Raw genomic sequence first — 26,595 nt, 5'->3', positions numbered from 1 at the left:
ATGAAGATCCTTTTCTGTGCATATCAAAGGAGTCCATGATGTCAAAACGTCTTTTTATTGGTGACGCTGATCTTGATCACTTGGTTAAGAAGATGCCTGGTAGGTTTCTCTCCTAGGAAGTCACCATCTTTCCCTTTGCAGTTAATAAATATTTTGAGGGAGGTGCTTGCAAGCTATGGAAATCGTGTTTTTCCCCAAAGGGTTTCCCACTAATTTTAGCATCTGTTGATGGATCTGGTCAGCAACAAGACCAGATACTGTGGTGTGTGCATAATGCTAATTTTCTACCTCATTCTTTTCTTCCAGGCTTGTTCACTGAAATTCTACTATATGATAATCTCTAGGTCAATCCATGTTGCTGCAAATTATTCCAGTTTTCTTATGGCTGAGTAATATTCCCTTACACACACACACACACACACACACACACACACACACACACTTCCACACAGCTTCTTTATATCCATTCCTCTGTTGATGGACATTTAGGTTGCTCCCATGTCTTGGCTATTTTAAACAGTACTGCTATGAACACTGGGGTGCATGTATCTTTTCAACTTAAGAGTTTTCATTAGGTTGAGTTCCAGTTCTGCCTCTGTCTAAGCACTAAGACCTGGGACACACCAATTAACCTCTCTGATTCTTATATTTCAAAACATAAAATGAGTATAACATTATTTTGCCTGACTCATGGACAGTGTATGTGTAAATAAATTCATTTACCAACTCAACCAATAATTATCGAGTGCCTACAAAGTCTAAAGAGACACTACCCCTGCCCTCAAGGAATTCACAATTACTATGTTATAATTCAACAAACCTCTTGAACTTTAATAGTAACTCAAAGAACTTAGCCAACAATGCAAAACCTTCATTAATCAGAATTCTTTTATTTTATTTTTTAATCAAAGAAAAATTGCTTTACAATGTTGTGTTGGTTTCTGCCCTACCAGAATTCTTACAGTGTGGAGTGTTCTAATTGGCCTAGAATTTACTAGAACTCTCGTTTCAAAGCTTTGTTCAACATTTCAAAAAATATATCAGTTAACTATGTTCTCATTTTTCAAACACATTTCTATTGCCAGAGTAACATGTCGATTTCTGCTATTTATGTCTAAATAAAACACTTATATTTCTATTTCTGTTTTTTTTTTCTTCTATTTTTAAAGACATTACCCTTTGAATTCTTATCAGTAATTTGCTTCAGGCAATTCAGCCACTGAGTGGAACATTCAGGATCTAAATTTGTCTCTTTCCAAACCTCTTAGCCACTAAACATATGACCTCCCAAAGTTACCTATTAAATTAGTACAATTCCATTTGTTACATTTAATGAATATAAAAGACATGGTCCCTACCGTCAAGGAAATGACAGTTCACTGGAAAGGCACACAGAGAGACAGATACTTTGAATATAAGTCAAGGCTTTCATAACTGCTTAATAAAAAAGGCCAAACAGTCGGTCAAAATGTGAGGGCTAGAGAGGACAGATTAATGATTTCAGAGAGACTCTGAGCGCAGATAGGACTTGAGCTAGGTCTTGGTTCGAGAGCACCATGCTTAATGCCACCCACCCTGCCTGAAGGCTGGAGTTCAACGTAACTCCGACAGCTGTTACTCTCTAGCTTACAGACAAAATGGACAACTCTGCACAGTACTGAGACACAACAGAATCTCAGGATAGAAAGACTGTCCTCACCAGTGTGGCCAAATAACGAAGCACCTTGTTCTCGTTCATCAGCATTTTAATAACATCTTTTTGGGGAGCTTTTGGAATGAGAGCAAAGCAATTTTGAGCAGAGTCTTCAATTAGGCCAAAACCATTATAGGGAGGCAACTCCTGAAGAAAAAAAGGAAGCAAGAAATAAAGCAGATGCTGCTTGTTTTTAAAATTTCATTAAAGGTAACTGTAAGTTTTTAATTTTTTTTAATTTATTTATTTTAATTGGAGGCTAATTACTTTACGGTATTGTACTGGTTTTGCCATACATCAACATGAATCCACCATACAGTCTAGAAAATATTTAAAAGTAATTTCTACATATTCAAATGCAATCGGAAAACACAACATATCACATATTCCGTTCCTCTTTATAGATTTTACGCCCTTGGTCACTGCTCACACAAGTGACTCATGATGCTACAAAGTAACCCTCCAGACTGGACTGAGACATCGCTGACGTCCACTGACCCCTTACCGCCCCAGCAGAGCCTTGCCCTGCTCCCCAGCCCTGGTACTCATGGATTTGGAGCATGGTAAGGCCCAGGGGCCTGTGACTTCTTTGTTCTGGGGTGTAGGTCTCCACCTGGTAGATCTGGAAACCATTTTCTCAGTTCACCCACAGTGTGCACATCTGTGTGTTGGAGCTGGGCTGAGGTGGAGGCGTCAGGGCTTGGTTCAATGCTCCTTTTTTTTCCCTATTCACCTCCATACTTCTGATATTTTTATTTCTTGATTTTTGCCTCATAGTAATGACAGTCATACTTTACTGAGAACTCAGAACCCTCACTGTCCACACAGGACTCCCCTTTCCTGGTGAAGAAGTAAACTCATGGAGCTGAATTCCAGATGCAAAGATTATTCGGTGAGTGTGGAAGTACAGGGTGAACTTATGTTTGTCATGAACTCAGGCTCCATAAAGGGCTGAAGGTACCACTACAGGATGCTGGGATTTGTCAAAAACCTAAGTATTAATAACTCAGAGGTTTCTTCCCTCTCATCAATGCCAGGCAGACTGCAGCTGAATTCTTTTTCTCTGAATCCTTTCTGCGCTGCTTTCTCAGCAAAATTGCTCGTACCATGCTTTCACCTGTAGATACCTTCCCCAAATCTTCAAACATATTGTATTCAGCAAGTTTAACAAATTAGTCTGTATGAGCCCTGATCCATCTATAATGGGGACTCCCTCAAAAACCATGGACTCTGTTATGTTCATTCAAGGTGAAGTGCTTAGAACACTGATCCTTCACCCACCTCTGGGCTGTATGTGATTAATATGATCTGCATGGCTAGAATGTGACTAAGTGAAGTCACTCAGTCGTATCCGACTCTTTGCGACCCCATGGACTGTAGCCTGCCAGGCTCCTCCATCCATGGGATATTCCAGGCAAGAATACTGGAGTGGGTTGCCATTTCCTTCTCCAGGGGATCTTCCCAACCCAGGGACTGAACCCCAGTCTCCCACATTGTAGGCAGATGGTTTTACTGTCTGAGCCACCAGGGAAGTGTGATTAGTGGATCCAGTAGATGGATAATGACTAATTTGTCCCAAATGCGAAACCAGTAGGCAGGGAATACGTAAGGTGCCATGGACAGAGCAACTTTGGTTTAAAGTCCCTCGTGCTAAGCTGCCCATAGCACTGCCCACATGCTAAGCTCTAACTTACCTGTAAGCAGCAGAAATGCAGTGGCACAATCTAATGTCAATACACGGTGAGAGCAACCTGGTTGGGGGGTGCAGGGGAGGTTAAGGGGTTTGAAATAGGGAGGTAAGCTTCTGAGCACCTTCCTGCCAAATCCCTTTTGTGTTTTAACAGGCTTCCACCTATTTCCCTCAAATCGAATCTCATCTCCCCTCTTGGGATGCAGGCCTTCTCTAACTATCAGCCCTCCTGCCTGCGGCCCTGGTACTGTGCTTCTCACACTCCACCATACGCCAAGCTGCTGCATGGGTCCTGTTCCAAACTGGAGCTATTCCTCTGTGGACATCGCCACTCCTAGATACCCCTGTTCCAATGACCCACCCTCCAGAGTTCCTGCCCAGGGTTTGTTTTTTTTTTTTAACATGTACACATATACACACAAAGTCTGAGAGCCCCTCATCCTTTAAACGCTGTGTTCAGAGGCTGGCTCCACGGCAGATGGGCCCTCCTGGCCCTGGCTTCTTCCTCCTCCCTACCAGCATGTCTCCAGATTGAACGAGTCTGAGATCTAGCTCATGTGGCCTCTGGATCCATGTGGACTTACTCCTGATCTGAGGGTCACGATTCTCAAATCAAACATATGCAATTCATATCCAGCTCTGTCCCTGCCCATTGGCTTGACTCTGGCTTGGTGCCTCTAGAAACTGCTAGCCTCCCATCCCTGTGTCCCCACTTCATTGTGTAGAGTTTAGACAGCCAAGGGGTAATGACTGAGGAGAGCTTAAAGGTACTTGCTTCTTGGAAGAAAGAAGGCCTACACTAAGTCGTGAGAGGTAAGAGAGAGCCATGTAAAGAAATGATACAAAAGTGGTTCAAGCAGGAGGAGGAGCATTAGCAGAAGTCCAGGGGATAAAACAGGACACAGAACCCTTGTAACTCAGCAGATACACAAGCGGCTTGGGCCAAGAGATGTGGGTAAAGTAGGGGCCAGGCTGGAGGAACTCAATCATTCCATCTTTCCAATCACTGTCTTTTCAAAAGAGGCCGCTGACATAATTTTACATGCTGGCAAAATAAAGATGGGCCATGGATGCTCACACACTATTTTATTACACACAAGCAACACACAAAGAGGTTGTGTGAATTGTTCTTCCCCTAGACAGGTGTAATAGCACCAGTGCCTTTGGTCTATGTCACTGTGGGCCTTGATACCTGAGATGCTTCTGGAATTGGCTGTGTAACTCTGAAAACACGAAGTTGTTACTTCAAACTCTAAAATACGTGGCTGAGCCATTCTGAAAGCCCAAGTTTACTAGATTACTATTTTGGTGCATTAAAGACACCATGAACTTACTCTCAGATCACAGTGGGCTTTGAGGTACACAGAACTGAATTCTGGGGTTCTGCCTGATTTTAAGGACAGCAATACTATAATTAAAGAACACCATCTTCCAACATCTTCAATTAATTAGGTTTTTTTTTTTTGCTCCCAATCACTTTTTAAGTGAAAGGTTTGATAAATAGGCAAATTTAAAAAAAAAGAAAGAAATGCCTTAGGGGTCTGGAATTTAATTTAAAAAATTTTAAAAATTATTAAAGTAATACACAGCTTGGTATAGAAAGTGAAATTAAAACCACACCGTATAAAAAATAGGTCCCTGGTCATCTCGCACTTCCCTCCTTCCCTCCCTTCTGCCCACTGGATAACTATCAACTGTAGATCATCTGGGGAAACATTCCTCCAGGTCTTTTCCTCAGTGACGGAAGCAGATGTTAGATACAGTATTCTACAGAAATTAGTGCCACATCATGTATTCACACTCCCTTAAAAATGTTATGGACATTTTTTTCATGCTAATATGCACAGACTTCCTCCTTTTTTTTAACGAGACTTACAGTCTTCTAATTGTATGGATGGATATACTATAATTTATTCGGCCAATGTTCTAACACTTTATTATAAACAATTGCTACAATACAGGTCCTTACACCTTTCTTTTTATAATCCCCAAACGAGATTTTCTGGGTCAAGAGATAGGTAATATTTTATTTTGGAAAAGTTAAAATGATAACAAACGGTCTTTCAGAGCTTTCCTCACTGGGTCACCTATTAGCAGTCCAGGAAAAAGCTTATTTCATCACATCAGGGCAAACACTGGATGCTGTTGAGTCTTTTTAAATCAAAAATCCCAAACCTCAGTATTTTAATTTCTATTTCTTCAATGATGAGTTGAGGGTCTTTCCATATGTTCTTTAGCCATTTGTATTTCTGCTTTTGTGAACTGCTCTATTTCATATGTTTTGCCCATTTTTAATTGGGTGTTCATATAAGAGCCCTTTTTGTCCTTAAAGTCCTCGATCAGAAGACGAACTCCCTCACTAACCTCAGAGCCAGTGTCCCATTACCTGTTTCATAGGAGGGGGTTCCTTCTTGCTCATATCAATGCGTGGTAAATCGGAGACTCCAAATTTTTCTTGGTAATACTGCCGAGTAAATGGGTCACAGTCATAAATGAAGAAAGTTCTCCCGAGTATAGTGAGCGGCTTCCCGACGATGAAGTCTTTGGCCGTGTACCATTCCAACACCTCCTTATCAGAGATCTCCAGCACGCACCGAGGGAAGTTCTCTAACAAAAAACAGCACAAAGAGGAGAGAGAAAAAGGAATGAGGATGGGAAGAAAGACAGGCACACAACAGCCGGGCAATCCTGAGAACAGAGCGGTGTGGGCTTCAGCTCTGACGGAGGGTCAGTGACTCCTCCACGCTCCCAGCAGAACACAGGGCTGCGTATTTCTATATGTGAACGGGGGGGACCCATAAGTAATGGCCCAGATGGTTTCTGTAAAGTCTCTCTCCCATATTAGGCTTCTGATATCCCTGTTGGGTGTGTGTTAGTCCTCAGTTGTGTCCGACTCTTTGCAACCCCATGGACAGGCAGGCTCCTCTGTCCACAGGTCACTAATCTCAGTAGAATTAAGGCTTAGAAGGAATCATCACAAGAGAAAAGAATAAACATCCTTCTATAAAGACAGAGTATTGGGTCTAGGGTGGGGGGATCCAAGTCATTTAGTTCAACTGCCCACCCATTTGGGGGCTTCCCTGATAGTTCAGTTGGTAAAGAATCCGCCTGCAATGCAGAAGAACCCACTTTGATTCCTGGGTTGGAAAGATTCACTGGAGAAGGGATAGGCTACCCACTCCAGTTTTCTTGGGCTTCCGTTGTGGCTCAGCTGGTAAAGAATCCACCTGCAAAGCGGGAGACCTGGGTTTGATCCCTGGGTTGGGAAGATCCCCTGGAGAAGAGAATGGCTATCCACTCCAGTATTCTGGCCTGGAGAATTCCATGGACTTTATAGTCCATGGGGTCCCAAAGAACTGGACATGACTGAGCGACTTTCACTTTCACCCACTCATTTATCCACTCATCTAACAAATTATTAGTGACCACAGTTAATAATATGGATAAAATTTCTGGCTTGATGGAAGCAACACTGTTTGGGACAACACTCTAAACACACAAAAAGTGGTTTCATTATAATTGTGATCAATGCTATGAGGCCAGTGTGATCCTGTGGCAGAAGGCAGGGACAGTCAGTGTGGACGGTTCCAGTAATCTGTTCATCCGGGGAAATCAACAGATTTCCAAACACAGAATCAGCCTTCACTATGGCTGTGAGTCTGTTGCTATTTCATAAATAGGTTCACTTGTGTCTTATTTTAGATTCCACATATAAATGATATCATATGATATGTGTCTTTTTCTTTCATTATCCATTTATACAATGAATATACTCAGCCATAAAAAAGAATGAAATCTTGCCATTTCCCACAACATGGCGAGACCTAAAGAGTTATTAGGCTAAGTGAATTAAGTTGGAGAAAGATAAATACTGTACGATTTCATGTACATGTGGGATCTAAAAAGTAGACATGGAAAAACTGACTGGTTCAAAACTGGGGCAAGAATACATCAAGGCTATACACTGGAACCCTGCTTGTTTAACTTATATGTAGAGTACATCATGTGAAATGCCAGACTGGATGAATCACAAGTTGGAATCAAGACTGCCAGAAGAAATATCAACAACCTCAGATATGCAGATAATATCACTCTAATGGTCAAAAGTGAAGAGGAACTAAAGAGCCTCTTCAGGAGGGTGAAAGAGGTGAATGAAAAAGCTGGCTTAAAATTCAACACTCAAAAAACTAAGATCATGACATCTGGTCCCATTACCTCATAGCAAATAGATGGGGAAGTAGTAACAGATTTTATTTTCTTGGGCTCCAAAATCACTGTGGACAGTGACTGAAGCCATAAAAGATGTTTGCTCCTTGGAGGGAAAGCTATGACAAACCTAGACAGCAAAGGTGCATAAAGCCAAAGCTACTGAGAGTTGGACCATAAAGAAGGCCCAGCACCAAAGAATCGATGCTTCCAAACTGTGGTGCTGGAGGAAACTCTTGAGAGTCCCTTGCACTGCAAGGAATCAAACCAGTCAATCCTAAAGGAAATCACCCCTGAATACTCCCTGGAAGGACTGATGCTGAAGCTGAAGCTCCAATACTTTGGCCACCTGATGCAAAGAGTCAACTCGTTGGAAAAGACTCTGATGCCGGGAAAGACTGAAGGTAAAAGGAGAAGGGGAGGCAGAGGATTAGAGGTTTAGACAGTATCACTGACTCAATGGACATGAGTTTGAGCAAACTCCAGGAGATAGTGAAGGACAGGGGAGCCTGGCGTGCTGCAGTCCATGGAGTCACAAAGAGTTGGACAAGACTCAGTGACCGAACGACAACAACAAAAGGTAAAATAAAAGAATAAACTTAACAAAACAGGAACAGACTTAGAGATACAGAGGACTAACTGGTAGTTGCCGGAGGGGAGCAGGGTGATAGAATGAGTGTAAAACTGAGGAGGAAGATTAAAAGACACAAACTTCAGCTGTAAAATGAGTCACAGGGATGTAATGTGCAGCATAGGGATACAGTCAATAATAAGTTTGTATGGTGACAGATGGTAACTAGACAGATCCTGGTGATCATTCTGTAATGTATACAAGTATCAGATCACCTGAAACCAACATAGTATTCTAAGTTAATTCTATTTAGATGAAAATAAATAATCCACAAAAATACCCACTTTTCAAAATTTGTTTTCTTAATCTATCACTGCTCCAATATCATTATTTTAATACACTTTAATTTTACCTTGATATTCTTAACCCCCTTAAATTCAATCTTGGTGGTTCAGCTGGTAAAGAATCCACCTGCAATGAAGGAGACCTGGGTTTAATCCCTGAGTTGGGAAGATCTCCTGGAGGAGGGAGCAGTACCTCCAATATTGCAGCCTGGAAAACTGTATGGACTGTACAGTCCATGGGGTCGCAAAGAGTCAGACACAACTGAGCAACTTTCACTTTCACTTTAAATTCAACATTATTCCTTCAGCTTGTATGCTGCTGCTGCTGCTGCTGCTAAGTCTCTTCAGTCGTGTCCGACTGTGTGACCCCATAGATGGGGGCCCACTGTCTCTGGGATTCTCCTGGCAAGAACACTGGAGTGGCCATAGTCAATGTTTATTTAGATTCACCTACATTTTACCATTTTCTTTCTTTACTGCTTCTTACATCTCAGATTTTTACTGCTGGAATCATTTTTTTCTGTATATAAGATTTTTCCAAGTAAGGGGTAGGTCTTACTAACCTAACCCTGTAAAGGCTCTCCTGTAAACGCTTCCTTGGTCTTTCTAGCTCACACCCGTTGTTCTGAGCTCTGTCTACATGACACACGAATCAGGAATCAGATCACCTGGGGCACCTGTGTTACTGTTTAAGCACTCTGAATGTGTATATGGCTTGTCTCCCAGCCACTGAAAGTAACTGAAGGACAGGCATTCTAGGTCTGGCAGCAATTTTATCTTATCCTCCACAGCACTTAGCACATGACATGGTTCTCAGAGTGGATACTTAACTCTTGTTTAACTGAATTCAATAAGAACTACCCACTAGATAAAGGCATCTGGAAGTCAATCAGATGCTTTAACACCATTTCTTTTTCCAGTTAAAGAAATTATTTAGCTGATGGGAGCTTAGCTTTTTCTGTCCTGCTACCACAAAACTAATTGTAACTTTCACAAAAACATATGTCTCCTATCTTTTCAAGGATCATACATAGGTCAGCTGGCTACCTCTCCATCTACCTCTGATGGAGATTTTGTTAAAATTTGGGAAGTTATAGGAGCAGATGATTACATGTTCAAAAGTTTAAACATAGGTCACATTGATAATGCAGATAAACAAGGAACCTAAGAGTGACTTCATGAGATTTACTGACCCTTCTCCATGCCACCCTGAATACATTCCCATTCTTCCTCTCAATCATAACTTTAACACTTGTCAGCTCCAGATGGCAGGCATTTCAGTTCATTTAAGCACCTGGAAGGCCCAAATTAGCACACAGTCCAATGTCATGGAACTCTAGGAGGGTTCTATGGGAGCTAAGTAGAACAGAGCAGGCAGCAGCTGGACTAAGCTGAACAAGGGCACCAATCCAGTTATTGCTATTTGAGAATGGAAGCTGTTAAAGCACTTATTCTCACTTCTTAAAATAAGAGGGTTTTAAAGTTAACTCTTTATTTTAAAATGATGACAATTTTTATCCCCCTTTCCCCAATCTCATTCTCCTCTGCCTCCCAGGCAACCATTCTAATGTCCTGCTTTCTGGTTTCGTGTGTACTATTTACACTGTTTTGGGTTTTACTTTATGTAAATGGTGTTGCACTATGCATCTTGGTTTTTTTTCTCTACACAGCAGTATGCATTTAAGATGCACCCATTCGCTTTCTTGTATATTTTGTTTACTGTTTCTAACAACTACCTATTTATCACGGGGTATTTTCACCACATTTTGACTATTCACTCTCCAAGTGATGGAAATCTATACCTCCTTGCCCCTAAACAACTCTGCATTTTTAAAACACACTCCGCAGACCCAGCAATACATGTGGGTGGGCTGGATTTAGCCTTCAGACGGCCGATTTGTTTAAAACCTGATACAAACCTCTTGCTCAACACATGGAATTTCTTATCTTTGAGTTCCAAAAAAACAGAGTTAAAAAAAGAAAACACAATGAAAGTATTGACAGAGTTCTGTCATCCATCCAAACATTGGTCAGTACATGTGCCCAAGATGACACTCTTGCAAGAGAAAATTCTTAAACTCTTAAGTCAATAACTAAAGCAAGGCCACTTATTCCAGAGAAGTAGTGACAGACAACATGTCTCAGCTGCATTTTCACTCCAGTTCACAAGGTTATTTTATACCAGCAAAGACAGACCAGGGGCTGATAAGATGGGGATCCACCTTTACGAATCATAAATGTGTCTTTACCGCCTCAAGTTATTCCACACAGAAACTTCCTGATTGATTAGGAAGTGGTTGAGGTGAGAAGCAAAGTCCAAAGCACACATAAGGAAATGGTAAGCTGCACCTCTGAATGAAAACAAGACTGTTTCTGAAGAGCTCTAAAAACTTGACATGAAATGGTTCAGAAGCCTTGCCCTTCCACATTTAAATAAATCTCTCACTGCTGTTTTGGTTCTGGTCCCTTGATCTGGGTATCAATTATCTCTGCCAGACCATTTCAGAGACTAGCTTGGACTGAGGGGCCAGTAACGGAGGGAAGTTTCGGGAAAGCCTACACAACACAGCAGGCACCTCCCAAGTGTAAAGGGAATGATCACATGATTGAGTAACTCCTCTGAGATCCAGGAAAGGTCCCAATTAACAGAGGATAAATTGAATCATGCATACTTGCATTCTCCACCAAAACCTTGGGCATGCGCTGGCGGTTCATCAGGAGGGGGAAGGGATCTCGCCCGTCATTCCGTTCATGGACCTCTCGAATTTCCACCGTGTCATCCATAAGATAGTAATGAATGATGTAGGTCCGACATTCACCGAACATGCTGTCTGTGTCATCCCAGATGGCATAGAATCGAAGAACCTTTGAAGAACCCAAAGCAGTGACTTAAAGAAAAAATTCCACAAGGGGAGAGTTTAACTTAGCTACTTTGGCATTTATGTATCAATGATGAAAAGATTAGCTAGAAAGACTATGAAGTAACCTCAGATGGTTATTTTAAAAAAACTATTCACCAAAGATACAAAAACATCTGAAATTATAAACCAGATGTCAACAGCTGGAAAGTATTAAGTAATAGGCTTATAAGCTTGTGCTGAGAAAGGATTCATTTTGATCCAAAATATTAGTCAGCGAAAGAGAAGCTGAATTAAAAGAGCAGTGGGCCCTTCATTCAGTGGTTTATATGTATTAATAAAGATACACGTGAATGGTTTGTATATAATTAGTATGGAAAGAATTTTCATTTATTAATCGGTATTTTAGTTCTTTCAACCTCAAAAACAGAATCTTTACAAAAGAGTAACAGTCATATGGCTGGTTTAAAGGATGTTCTTAAAAGAATTTGGTAGTGCTAGGTAAAATTTTCTGTACTAAACAGAATTACATTTCCGAGAGAAACAGCAGCAGAGAAGCACTGAGGGTGATCTCGCTGTTTTCTCTTTCCCTTTAGTACAGAGAAGAGAAGACTCGGATCTGCTCTATACACCATCTCACAAGGGGGAAGACAGGCTGGAAAAGAGTTGGAAAATACCCAGAACATTCAGTACTCAAACATCAACGTATTATAACATTTAACAAGGAAGCATCTGCAATGGGAATGCTTTGAAATTACTATTTTAACATTAGAAACCTACATATATGCAACAGCTTTGAAACATCCCAATATAATTCACTCAAGGTTTCCCAAAGGATTCTTGGAGATTAATTCATATTTAGGAAAAGAAGTGGGCGGCTGGAAATGTAAAGTTAGGGAGCAGATGGTGCTCAGGAATTACTTTAAGAGAGAAGTTTGGTGGAACTCACAAGACTTAACTTCACAATCTTCTTTGAATCTCTGACATGAAACTTAGGGATTCCTGTACCTGTAACCCCAGAAAGACAGCACTGTACCTGACCAGTTAAAATACAGATGTAATGTTTCAAAATACACACCTACCAAGACAGCTTGCTAATAAGCAGTGCCACTTTTGGGAACAAACCTACTGGGTCACTCATCTACCTGTTTGTCAAAGGTGAGAAACTGCTTGAGTTGATCAAAGTCCTTTGGGGTCACATATTTACGGAGAGGCTGTTTCCGGAGTTCAGTGTAAGGATCGAGCGCCATCTTCTCTGGGGGATTTAGCTCAATTCCTTGACTTTCCAAAAATACCTACGTAATTCAAAATTAATAATGATTATCCTTCTTGAAGCTTCTTAAAGTAAGTGCTAAGTGATGCTGTAAAAATAAACACTAATAAGAATTTCTAAGCCACTGTCCACATTAACCATTAGTTTAAAGCTTGAGCATGTCTTAGCAGTACCAAGCCTCCGACTGACCCAATTGTGTAATGCAGACAATAACTGATAATTACCTTAAGTAAAAATGGACGATGCGGTGGCAAGGTAACTGGCTCCAAATATGAATTCAGATCAATTAGATTTAGGTGCCCAGGAACAGAGGAAAAACTAGGATTGCTTATACACACTTCTATAATACTTACACATTGGGAGCCTAATCATAGTCTGAACAGTATGTAATTCATGTCAGGTATGGGCCCAAGCTGGGGTTCCCAGGTGGCACAGTGGTAAAGAATCCGCCTGCCAATAAAGAAGACCCAAGAGACACAGGTTCGATTCCTGCATCAGGAAGATCCCCTGGAGTAGGAAATGGCAGCCCACTCCAGTATTCTTGCATGGAAAGTTCCACAGAAAGAGAAGCCTGGGGGGCTACAGTCCATAGAGTCGGACGGGATTGAGCCCATCATAGAGCACATGGCGGTAAGCTGCACAAGGGAAAGTTAAGCTGAAATCAAATTCCCAGCTTTCCATCTCAATTAAAACAAATATACGATTAAGTACTTCCCACCAAAAAAAAGGAAAAGAAAGCAAACCCACTGGTTATTTCAGACCAAAAAATATTTCAATCAAACAGGAAAGATGAATCAAGGGCTCAAATCTCACTAGAAAAAGTTAAAGAAAGCCATCTGAACTTGATGTGATCTTGAATTTCCTTGCTGATTATGAGCAAATATGTATTATTTTAAGTCACTATATATTTAATACAACTCAGTTCTTAAAAGCATAACAAACTAACTTTTTTGTTGAGCACACACACACACACACAAACCAATTTCCTGGGATCTGTTTACATTCTGGAACTGGAAATTAATGTGGGTTTCTTTGGGGAATTGTGTGGTTTGCTTTTGGACAATTCCATACAAAATGTACAGAATTCAGGGCCAGAATATACAGGCTCCAGTATCAGTTCTGTTAACTAGCTTGTAATCTTAGTATTTAAAGTTTTGGCAGGAATGTAGAAGCTTCCTGAAGTTGACTATTCTTCCTGTCTCTTAGAAAAAAGCCTAAGCTCTTTGAAGTGGTTATTCTAAAGTGTCCCTGGAGGAGCAGAGAGAAGGGAGTGTCTTTGAGAGCAGAAGAAAGAAGTGGGGGAGGGAATTCCCCCAGACAGGAAACTAAGACACAGACTGGTGGGCCTGAACAGAGCAAGGCTCCCCACATCTCTGCACAGATGCTTGAAGCCTAGGTGCAGCCCGCCAACACAGGTGTTCAGAGTCTGGTCTCTTACTTGGCACCACGCTCCAGGAAGGTGCCCTTGGTCACCAGACAACCTGTGGACCCTGGATGACCCCGTTAGGTCTGGGAACGCTGCTGCTTCCTTGCTATTCCTAGGGCCTGGAATCTCATGTGCAGCTCGCTCTATGGGGCCATTTATGCAGAGCCCTGAGGAGGGCATGAGAATGGATGGTGATGATGTGTATGAATAGAGATGGTGCTTTGTCCAAATCACACTGCAAAGACAGTTTCCTTTCTTATTCACTCCTAGGTCCAGCCACAGCAAAAACCATCAAATTAGGTAAGATGTGGACAAATTTTAAACCATTATAGGAGCCAACTTCTAACAGGTCAGTTATTGAAAGCATAATCTAATCATCAATGCCTGAAACACTCAGCTCTTGTCTCTCAGTCATTAGATCTTCAGCTTCCACACATTTCTGTTTTTGCAAATCTGTCTACCTGCTCAACCTTATCAACTTAATCAACCCTTGTGGAGCTTTTCAGCCGAGCACGGAGCAGTGGGGATTCTGAGTTGTCTGATGCACACTCTCAGCTGAGGTCGAACACTGGGAAGTTCTGCCTGTTTCAGTCCTTTTCCTCGAGCGTCCTTTTCAGTCTGTTTGGAGCCAGCCACTTTTTCTCACTTATGTGCTTTCTGTAGGCGATTCTGCAGTTTGAAGTGGCCCCCCACCTTAGTGCTACAGTGCTGTCTCACGTTCTCAGTACAAGAGGATCGCTAAGTACTCAGTACATCTAAAAATGGTGAAAGTGCTGAATTTCATGTTACCTACATTTTACCACAAAAAAACAAAAGGCAGCGGTGATGTACCTTAAGGAAAAATTACAACTGTCAGCTAAGCTTCATTCAGGCATGACTTACAGTGCTGTTGGTCATGACCTCAATGTTAATGAATCAACAGTAATCTGTAAACAGAAACAACACACAGAACAAGACCGTGTATTGACCATAGGCTTGTAGGAACCCACCCAACTCTGCACTTCTCTTAGGAGCAATGGTTCAGTATTTGTTAATTCAGTGTCTATGAAGACTGTACTGCACATAACTACCATTAATAATGAGAAGTGACTATAACTGGCTTAGATCAACAGCTCAGGGATCAGCTTGCAAATGTTCAATCTATAAAGATGTGACTGTAAAAACAATTGTGATACCTCAAATTCATACAACATATCATAATTTTTCATTGGTGGCACAATCCTGGAACTCCCTATGATAAAAAGGACTTCAAAACCTAAAAAGAGATATCAAGACCCATTTGAGGGGGACGGTCTCTCAAAGATGGTCTGGTGCCTCCACCTTCTCTACGGTTTTCTTGGCTGCTCTCGGGGCAGCACGGATGCCATGGCGCCCTCCCTCACTGCCCTGAGGTCCCGCCCCTGAGACATCTCATCAGTGAGGCCTTCCCTGGCCAGCCTTCACATACCGCACCCCCTCCAACTCCAACCCCTTTCCCCTCTTTAGTTTCATCCATAGCTCTTTGCAGCATCTGACAAACATTTGTTTGCTTATTATTTGTCTCCTCCAACCAGAATGTAATAAGTTCCATAAGGGCAAATCTTTATACCTGGCACCTAGAACAGTGCCTGGCATTCAGCAGGCAGTAAGTATTTGCTAAATAAATTACTAATTAAAAAAATAATAAATGAGTGAATTCATAGGGGCTCGGTGCATGGTAAAACTTAATCACATTTGGCATTATGTCACATGGGATTAAAGGCATAAAAAATTTAGGAACTGTATCTTCACTAAAGCAAATTTGCAATTATTTACTAATACCTAAACTCTGTGCTAAAGAAAGTGCTCTCTTTCACTTTTTTTCTTCTCTCTACAATTAAAGCTGTCAAAAATTCATTACATACGAAACAGAGAAATGAAGATTTTTCCCAATACGTGTTTTTCTTTAAAAATGGTTTTATTCCAGGAATTTTTTTAGATAGCAAGTTTCCCTAGTATACAGCAAGTATGAATTTCAAAAAAATACAAATCGCACAAAAACTTTTGGCTCATATCTGCTAGTAGAGATAGTGCTATTTTTGTAAATCCAGACTTAAGCTAAATTGCCCAAGGTCATATTTCTATCCCTTCAAGGGTCCCAGCTCCACTACTCTATCTGAACTGGCATGTGAACTGATTTCTAACCAAATGATTCAGCCACAATGGGAGTTTAACTTTATTACTCAAATATCCATTTAGGATATGTACCAATATCATCATGAAAAAAATGATGTCACCATGCAGTGATGGTACACGTGTGCTAAGTCACTTCAGTCGTGTCTGACTCTGTGAGACTCTATAGATTGTAGCCCGCCAGGTTCCTCTGTCCATGGGATTCTCCAAGCAAGCACTCTGGAGTGGGTTGCCATGCCCTCCTCCAGGGCATCTTTCCAACCCAGGGATCGAACCTGCATCTCTTACAGCTCCTGATCTGGCAGGCAGGCTCTTACCACTAGTGCCACCTGGGAAGCCCACGATGCCACATATGACATACACAAATGCCAAGTTAACCTACATATTAACCCACTCAGGACAGAGGATCAACGCCCTCCTCTTACCCTAACAAGTGACATGTGTTCTCTCATAGATTAGAACAATGCCCCAGACACCCAAACTTCCAAAAACACATGCTATACCTGCGTGAACTTGTCACAGTCAACAATGCGGAAAGTCTTGCCATAAATTGTGATGTTTATCCCTCGGTTTAGGTCTTTCCAATGGTAATGGTCTCCCCGGTCATTCTTGGAGAGGCGCTGGCGTTTGATTAACTTTCCTTGAGGGATCCCAGAGTTTTCCACAACAGGCTCTATGACAGACATGCTGTCATCTTCTAGATAGTAGTAAATGTGTACTTGGCGGATCCTGTAATGTTCCTCAGTTGACATAGGAACATCTTCTTGGAAATAGGCATCAAATTTAAGCACCTGTAATACAGAAGGGCGGGAGAAATGGTGTGTTAGTGTCTCATCGAAAAATAACAAGTCTCTTCTCACGCCGAGAATCACTCAGGGAGGTTCAAATACTCATCATTCCCACCTTGTAATTTCAAGGCTGCCAAACTACGAACATGGGACAAAGCTACCCCTGCTGTCTAGTTCTATAGAACTCGCAACTAAGAACAGTTTTTAATATATTTAAATGGTCGAAAAATCAAAAGGAGAACAAAATTTAAAAACACATGGGAACTATACAACATAACATATAATTGCTAATGGCTGCTTTCCCATGATAAGGGCAGAGTTGAGAAGTTGGACTGCTGCTATGGACTGAATCATGTCCCGACCTCCACAATATGCAGTGTTGGAAATTTAACCTTCAACGTGACTATATTTGGAGATAAGGTGCTAAGGAGCTAAGTAAGATTACATGAGTCCTGAGGGTAGAGCCCCAATCCAACAGAACTGGTGGCCTTCTAAGAAGAGGAAGAGAGCTCTCTCCCTCCCTCTCAGCACGTATGCACTGGGGAAAGGCCATACGAGGACACAGCAAGAAGCCAGCTGTCTGAAAGGCAGGAAGAAAGCCTTCACCAGAAACCAAATCAACAGCAATCTTGGACTTGAAGTCTCCAGAACTGTGGGAAAATTGATTTCTATTGTTTAAGCCCCCTGTCTGTCTGTATTTTATTATGGCAGCTCAAGCAGACTAAGTCAGTCGCAAAGCCCCAAATATTTATTATTTGGCCCTTTATAGAAAAAGCTTGCTGACCTCTGAACTAAATACTCAAAATAGGGGTAGACAGTTTACTAATGTGTTCCTTAAAGACTTAACTCTACTAGCCTTATTTCAACATTAAAAATTCCACTTCAAATTTGTGAAAAGGATAAGAAATTTGGACAAGACGATGACATTTGGTTTCAAAATGAAAACAAATCTCAAGTCCATTTCTTTAGAAGTGGGGTGCCTTGTAAACATGTATTAATGACATATTCATTCTTAGAGACTTTATATGAATGAATCTCAAATTGACCATGCATCACAACATTTTTGGGTGGCTTGTAAATACCCATTCTGTGCTCAGAAACAACCATCCCACATGGAGCAAATCCCAGGTCTTCTGGAAGCAGCGGCATCAGTGTAAAGTCAAAATGGCACAAAATGGGATTTTTAAGTTTCTATTATTCTATTTTTAACATTTCTTTCCAAGGCAAGAACATATTAGAATGATGTTTCAGGGAAGTAAGAGTGTTAACCCAAACCCAACTCTATTAAAACAAGGGGAACAAACCAAGGAAACTCTTTAGCGAAGACACAATTATGGCTCAATGGAGGAGAAGATGAAATAATGTATAATGTTTACTGTGGAAGAATAAGATAAAAACAAAAAAAGAATGGGCAACTGCATAGCAGAAATATGAATATAATGGAGTCAGGGCCTTAAAATTCATAATAAAAAGATGAAATGGATGAATGTAGCAGAATGTTTAAAGCAAAAAAATCATACAGTAAAAGTCAAATATGAAGATCCTTTTACAGTAACATTTTACAGCAACTGCAAAAAATGAAATGAAGACATGATCAGTAATTCATGTACGTAATAGTCAGTATTTGAACCACAGATTTATCTGAGAAGATGACTTTGGTAGTGCAGATGGGGGGCTCGAATTTAGCCTTACAGAATTTAAGTTGACAGCACAGTTAATACCGAAGGAGGCGACTTGAGATGCAGAGCTGGGTTTGGGGAAAGAAGTCAGCATTAGAAAAAAATCAAAATGACTCAAACATTTTGACCTGAGCAACTGAAAAAAATGGAAAATTGATATGGGGGAGACTGTAGTGGAGCATATTTTGGGGATGAGGAAACAAAATTAGGGGTTTGGTTTTGAACATGTTTACTTTTGAGATATTCATTAAACATTTAAGAGGAGATGTCAAATGGGTAACTCATCTAGAATTCAGGACGCAGTTCATCATGTAAAGGACATTTCAAGGTGAGAATCTGGAGTCAAGGAGTGAGCAAAGACAAAGGAGAAGAACAAATATTGAACCCTGGAGCATACCCAGCTTCCTAACCCATCTGTCTTCTATGGTGGAGGGGATACAGATACCTTTGGCAACAGAAAGCTGGCCTCAGAATGGGAGGCAGGAAAAAGATACATACACACACCCCACATTTTAAAGGCTCAAATAATCAGGATTTTATGCATTCTATTTTTAAAAAAGTTAATGAGTTATTTAAAAGCAAACCTTATAGAATTATGTCACATGATCAGTACAAACGAATCCTAATCTATCTTTGTGTATTTACAGCTGTGAATTGTGACCACTGTAGGCTAGAGTAGCTGGGTAGTGGTTACATTTTCCTAAAGAAGTGATGTTCTCAGAGCTGTGCTTTGAGGAATAAACCAAGTAGAAAGAAGGTAGGTTTTCTTTTTTTTTTTTTTAAGACAGGATGTCTTAAAAAAAACTAGGTAGAGAAGCAGTCCCCTGAGTGAAACGGCAGTAGGATGAAGGATGAAAAAGATGAAAGAAGAACACCACAAACAGTTGGAAGTCAGCCTGGGGAATGACGAAAACGGTACAGGAGCAAAGGGGAAGATGCAGGCACTCCCTAGAGAAGTCCTGGTCTTTATCATCTATGTAAGAGATCATTATATTCAGTTATATTCTAATCATGAGGAATGGCATGAAGAATGTCCAAAATATGGACACATATCTTGGCTATGAAGTGGATTTCTGGGTATTCTCAAAAAATTTAAACTCTGATTTAATTCACAGAACCAGTAATTTCCTTACTGCAAACAAACAAACAAACAAACAAAAACAAAACAAAACCTTAGGTTCAAAACCATGCACTGAACTACTCTACTTCATAATCTATGGTAAGAATTATTTATCAAGAAATTATGATGATCCAAGTAACATGAACAGAAAAAATGCAAATATTCTTTTCATAATAATTATCTTTAAAGAAATGAATTATAGTATTTAAAAAGTATAAATTAAGTAATGACAATTAGCATAAAATTACATAGAAAAACAAAATAAAAGAAGCTTATTTCCTATTAGACACAATTTTCTCTCTTTGAATTTCATTAATACTTTTTCACTTTCTAGTTTACAATAGTTATTTGCTATTGTTTTCAGTAAAAACTGAACATAACCATTTATATCTTGATAAACTGTTAAAACCTGCCTGCAAATGCCAAAGACATAAGAGATGCAGGTTTGATCCCTAGGTTGGGAAGATCCCCTGGAGGAGGGAATGGCAGGCTACTCCAGTATTTTTGCCTGGAGAATCCCATGGACAGAGGAGCCTGGTGGGCCCCAGTCCATAGGGTCACAAAGAGTCGGACACAGCTGAAACGACTTAACACAGCACAAATGGTTAAAAATGCCTGTCTCACTCCTCCCTTGTATTTTCATCCCTCTCCCTTTTCCATTGGCTTTGCAGTGCCTATCACAGCTGTAAATAAACAGGAGACACAAGAACAAAGTTAAGACATACAAAATCATATATCACTGATAATGGATGTTTAGGTTCAGCCTAGGAAAGCACATGTTAATGTGTTTGTATCAAATGAGTTAGCTGAGATGGGGAAGGGGAGATGATACAGAGTATGGCTGATAGAGTAAAAAATACTTGCTTCTAATTAAGTGATTACCAGCACAAATGGCAAATTTCCACAAGATTATTTTGTACCTTTCTGCCTCTAGCTTCAATAAGTACTCTGTAAGATCAAGAAAACAGACAAGTAATATAGGCTTATTTAACTTCTATGCAAAGTACATCATGAGAAACGCTGGGCTGGAAGAAGCACAAGCTGGAATGAAGACTGCTGAGAGAAATATCAATAACTTCAGATATGCAGATGACACCACCTTTATGGCAGAAAGTGAAGAGGAACTAAAAAGCCTCTTGATGAAAGTGAAAGTGGAGAGTGAAAAAGTTGGCTTAAAGCTCAACATTCAGAAAATGAAGACCATGGCATCTGGTCCCATCACTTCATGGGAAATAGATGGGGAAACAGGGGAAACAGTGTCAGACTTTATTTTGGGGGGCTCCAAAATCACTGCAGATGGTGACTGCAGCCATGAAATTAAAAGACGCGCTTACTCCGTGGAAGGAAAGTTATGACCAACCTAGATAGCATATTGAAAAGCAGAGACATTACTTTGCCGACTAAGGTCCATCTAGTCAAGGCTATGGTTTTTCCAGTGGTCATGTATGGATGTGAAAGTTGGACTGTGAAGAAAGCTGAGCACTGAAGAATTGATGCTTTTGAACCGTGGTATTGGAAAAGACTCTTGAGAGTCCCTTGGACTGCAAGGAGATCCAACCAGTCCATTCTGAAGGAGATCAGCCCTGGGACTTCTTTGGAAGGAATGATGCTACAGCTGAAACTGCAGTAATTTGGCCACCTCATGGGAAGAGTTGACTCATTGGAAAAGACTCTGATGCTGGGAGGGATTGGGGGCAGGAGGAGAAGGGGACGACAGAGGATGAGATGGCTGGATGGCATCACGGACTTGATGGACATGAGTCTGAGTGAATTCCAGGAGATGGTGATGGACTGGGAGGCCTGGCGTGCTGCGATTCATGGGGTCGCAAAGAGTCGGACACGACTGAGACTGGACCGAACTGAACTGAATACAGGCCAGGAGTAAATGAAGACCGTTAACTCCTGATTAGTAGCTGTCACATTCAGTTATATATAGACATCACTGGGAAATTAGAATCAATGAAGGGTTGGGATGACACCCAAGTTTCTTAAAAGTCCCGTCAGTAATGCTGCTGCATGGCCAGGGTTAGGACAACCTTACCTTAGTGAAAAGAGAAAGCTCACTGACAAGGAAAATCAAGAATGATATGGAAATGTTAATAGGTGGAAATAAAACTCACATTACAAAAGCATAAGAATAAATAAAACAAAAATGTTAAACTACCCTTTGGCTCAGTTATGACAAATCTGAAATGTTCCCTGAAAAACAAAGACTTACAGAAACAGCCTAGACAAAAACCGACAACAGATGAGGTCACTTTCATGATATTTTGTATTTCACAGAGATTAGGAATTTGTCATTACTGCAGAATATAGGACTTGTAAAATGTGGAAAACACATCAAACAGGTAAACACCACAATATGAACTCAAGAATTCAGAACCACCCCATCCAACTTTTTAGAACAGTATTTAGAAAATATTTCAGTGACATCTACAGGGAATTATTTTCTGTAATCAGCTTCCTGAATAAAGAAAGAGTCTTTCAATCCTGAGTCCAGCTGTCTATGACTAAGGGTTGAGGCATTTGAACAATTTTTTCCTCAGAGAATCTGGAAAGTCTATGGTTTACTACTGACTTTTCTGCAAACAGCTGGCTCTCAGAAATCTGAATTTGAGGGGTACCCTTTGATCCCAGATGATACCTTTTTGTCGAAAGCCACATGCGCAGGAATAAATGCTGCAGGCGGGGCCTGCCTGGGCTGTCCATACGTGAGGATTGGGATGCTGTTGGCCAGCTCGTCCAGATCAGCCTGGGACAGCTGGTTGACCTGGAGCCTGTTTCCGCCAATCCCAACTGTTGGACGTCGAACAACTGCATAGCCATTCCTGTAGCCCAGCGTCTGGCTTCTATGAAATGCTGTTTTCTGAAGGAAAAAAGAAGTGTGTCAAGATATAACAAATATTTGTTAGGTAGAAGAGCTAACTTCCAAAGGTGTCAGATTCAACCTTTACTTATAAACACCCACAAACCCTGCATCAAAAATTTTACCTACATGAGAAGGTTCTTGTATTTTAAGCTAAAACACGTGGCCAGGAACAAGGAGGGAGGCAGCAGCCTGAGCTTAAAATAAAATTTAAAGCCCTGTTACTGAGCATCCAATTTTAATTATCAGCTCACCTGCCACAAAAAACCTAAAATATCTTTATGTAGACTCCTAATTTTGTACTATCTTATCTGGTGGTCATAAGTCACGGAACCAAAACAATCCAAATCTGTGAAATGAATTCTTATCTGAAATGAAAGGCCCTCTTGCTACAGTGACACTAATATATTCATTGTAACTCTTTGGAAAGCAAATGGATTTTATGGATTTAAAGTCAAACTCAATAATTCCACCCTCCATCCTTTAAGGATATAATCCAAAATCATGGGAAAGAACAACATGCCTAAGGCTGACAATTACAATGTTAATCACAATAAACCAAAACACGAGAAGCAATATAAAAGACAAGCAGGAGCAAATGATGGAAAGCTCACTTAATGGGCTATTATGCAGCTATTAAAATACTTGTTTTGAAGACCATGTAGCAATCTGGGGAAAATGTTTATGATTTAATAAACCCAGAAAAGCAGCTTATAAAATTATACACATACTACAATTACAAGCATGCAAACACATGCACAAAAAGACTGCTTTGGAGAATGTTCTCTGTTTTATACATTTCTGAATTATGTTGTTGTTCTTTTCTACAATCAACACATTTTTTTGATAACTGGAAAAAACAAAAGATTATATTAAGAAAAAGTGAAAAGGAAATATTTTTGAAGGAAAGAGATCAAAACAGTGGCACAGGGACTCAGCCTCCCCACCACTCCACAAAGATCAGCAGTCAGACAGCTATCCACAAATAAGAGCTCTAGAAGAGGTCCATGTAGTAGGTTTCAGCAACACAGTGGGATAAAAAAACCAAGGATATTCGTACAGGAAGAGAAGGAAGACTACCTCATTTTATCTGCATCATCCCATTCTCAAAACCAGCACTGTTCAGTGCCAGGAGACAACTTCCCCTCAACAGGAAAGGAAGAGCCAAGTGAGCAGTCAGTTTCCAGTCTTTTTACCTTAACTTCATGACCAAGGAGAGGAACTTATTGTTTAAATTGTTAAACTGCATAAATGATTATTGTCTCATCTTTGAAAATCAGCCTATTGAATCTTTTTTTTTTCAGCCTATTGAATCTTAATGCTGACCTTCCAACACATATTTCAGCAACCCTGAAATTTCAGTATTAAAATCATTTTGTCAAGGGCTAAACTGTGTCAGAGGAAAAAAAAAAAACCACAAGCCTTTTTTTTTTTTCCTCTTCAGTTTTGTCTAGAAGATACAACTAACAACACTTAAGGCAGGAGAGGAGTGAAACAAAATCCAAACAGGAATCTTTTATAAAAATGTTACAAGCGAAAAGAAAAGGGCTAGAGAAGAAAAACCAAGAACACATCAATTGTGGCAGAGGAACTAAAGTGCAATTATCTCCCATAAAGCACCTGAGGATGATTTGGGAGGAAGATGGCCAAGTGTTGAAAATTTAACTTTCCAAGCAAGAGGATTTGGGGAAAAAGATTAAACAAGACTGCAGAAAAAGTCGACGTGCTGGGACAGAAAAGGAGATGGGGCTTGGTAGAAGCATAAATGAGACCGAGGAAAAGGACCTGACAGAAAGAAGCCAACAGATGGAAATGGAGTTGGGACTGGGAGCGATTACTGGGTCTAGGATTCAGAAGAGGAAAATGCGGGCGGCAATGATGGGCTTGGGGAGAGTGAGCGGGATGGGGCTGTGGAAATAAGGACGAAGGCGTATAGAGGTTGCATTGGGGAAGGGGCCCAGGTTGAGGGAAGAAAAGTTTAAGGATGGAACTGGGCAGAGAGGGGTATGCAGAAGGGAGAATGAGCTAGGGAGAAGGCCGAGGGAGCTCGGGAACCAGGTGGGGAAAGCCAGCAAGAGCAGAGCAGCAAGGAAGAACGCTGGGAGGCCAACAGACTGCCAGGATGGAGTGGAAAAACCAGAGAGGGATGGGCTGAGAGCAAACTGGAGAAAGAGGGTGAGGTTGGCGGGTGGGGAGAACAGAGTTGGGGGCAGAGAGAGGGTTTGAAGGGGAAAAGGACAAACTCGCGTGGACGAGCAGAGACGCAACCTGCTGCGAGCTCTCCGGGGCTGCCAGGAGGTGGGGACAGGGGTTTGGCCGGAGAAGTCCTCACCGTTAAGTCCTTAAAGGACGTGCCTGGGAGAAAAGGCAGGCCATGCACTGGGTTAGACACCATAGCGGCCGCTCTCGCCGCAACCACCCGAGTCGGGTTTGGTCCTCTCGGGTTGCCAGGGGAACCAGCGGCGTTCTGGGCGGCCCGGCAGCTCCATGGTAACGCCAAACACGCCGAGCACTAGCGGAAGAGGGCGGGGCCTGAGACGCAGGCGTGCCCAGCCCGCGCATGAGCAGCCCGTGGACTAGACGTTCTCGCGGGAGTGTGCCGAGGGGAGCTGGCCCCGCCCCGCGCAGTCACGTGAGAACACGGGGCGGGACGAGGTGGTTGTGGGATGACGTGATGGATCTCCCCTTGAGGGTCCGGGTTCGGGCGAGTCCTTAGATCAGTTCCAGGGGAAGGGTCCTTCCTTCGCCCCATCCCAGTCCTCACCTCACCTCACCTCGCCCCGCCCGCTCGCTGTTCTCCCACCTGTGGGAAAAAGGCTCTTGTCCCAGTTCACACGGAAGTGTCACTGGTTGGTTCCGGTTGAAAGTGTTACTTCTCCTGAACCCGTGCTTCCCTGGGGCCAGGGACTGAGAATTATTCATGATTGTAATTCTGTTGTTCAAGGATGTTCAATAAACAAAAGCAACTGACTGGTGCCTAATCCTCCAACTACCTCATTCAAGTTTTTTCCTACTTTACCTTTGAGGGAAATGGCAACCCACTCCAGTATTCTTGCCTGGAGAATCTCATGGACAGAGGAGCCTGGCGGGCTACATTCAGTCCACGGGGTCGCCAAGAGTCGGACATGACTGAGCGACTAAGCGCAGCACATTCTATTTCTACACCCTCCTTCACAGGCCTTGGGGGGGGTCTTACATATTCACCGCAGGACGCTCAGTATTTGTTGACTGGACAGCTACACGGCGCTCCTGTCAATTCTCCGAGTCTCTAGTATCACTACCTACAGTTGCAATAAAAAGATCAGACCCACGAGGGGAAATACATCTGCCAAGAAAAATTTGTCATAGGAGAAAAGCAAATAAGTGCGGTGATAAATTGTCAAAACCGTAGGTACTCTTTTTACAAAACTTGTTTAAATTATTATCCCTTAAAAAATGTAATCCTGTTCTTGAAACATCTTCAAGAAAGAAAAAACAAGCTATCAGAAGCGCTGAAGAGCTTAAAAAGAAAAACAAAACCCAGATGCCTGGACATTGGATTCACTGGGTTTGAAATGGGGCCCAGGCGTCTGATTTTTATAACAGCTGTTTCTGAGAATGAGCCAGTTTAACGGAGTGCAATAGAGTAGCAAGCTTCACGCCAAAGGCATCCATGTCATGGGTGGTTTACTGCCAATACAGACAAAGGCTTTAGTTTTACTGCTGCTTGTCAGAGTAAATCCCCCTGATGGGTTTCACTAACAGGCATAAACCTCAGGGGGCCCAGGACATCAGTCCATTAGTGGCAGTGAAGCAGTTATTGGTGGCTGTCTCCACACCTTGCCCAGAGTTTCTTTTCTGATAACACTTGCTATCCCCTAACTACTTCTATTTCCCATGTTTGTCCCCCACTCCTTTTTTCACCTTCCCAGATTTTTATTTTTTATTGGT

General features: G+C 41.5%; 1 protein-coding gene across 2 annotated transcripts in view; it reads right to left on the bottom strand.

The window, feature by feature from the left end:
* EFHC1 (EF-hand domain containing 1) overlaps window positions 1-25,263 on the bottom strand; it is a 42,665-nt gene extending 17,402 nt beyond the window's left edge. The window contains exons 1-7 of one of the 2 annotated variants that reach the window (XM_069562816.1): window positions 24,998-25,263; window positions 22,444-22,665; window positions 16,716-17,003; window positions 12,508-12,657; window positions 11,177-11,369; window positions 5,770-5,990; window positions 1,700-1,840 (exon numbers count right to left, since the gene is read on the bottom strand). In XM_069562816.1, coding sequence (XP_069418917.1) covers window positions 1,700-1,840; window positions 5,770-5,990; window positions 11,177-11,369; window positions 12,508-12,657; window positions 16,716-17,003; window positions 22,444-22,665; window positions 24,998-25,060 — 1,278 coding nt within the window. In that variant the 5' untranslated portion in view covers window positions 25,061-25,263. The remainder of the gene's footprint in view (window positions 1-1,699; window positions 1,841-5,769; window positions 5,991-11,176; window positions 11,370-12,507; window positions 12,658-16,715; window positions 17,004-22,443; window positions 22,666-24,997) is intronic. The other variant, XM_069562817.1, reaches the window with a different exon arrangement.
* Window positions 25,264-26,595: the final 1,332 nt, after the last annotated feature.

Source organism: Ovis canadensis, chromosome 20 (assembly GCF_042477335.2).
Source record: "Ovis canadensis isolate MfBH-ARS-UI-01 breed Bighorn chromosome 20, ARS-UI_OviCan_v2, whole genome shotgun sequence".
Classification (NCBI taxonomy): Eukaryota; Metazoa; Chordata; class Mammalia; order Artiodactyla; family Bovidae; genus Ovis; species Ovis canadensis.
The sequence above is the reverse complement of the archived record's forward strand: the minus strand, read 5'-3'. Positions and strand labels throughout refer to the sequence as shown.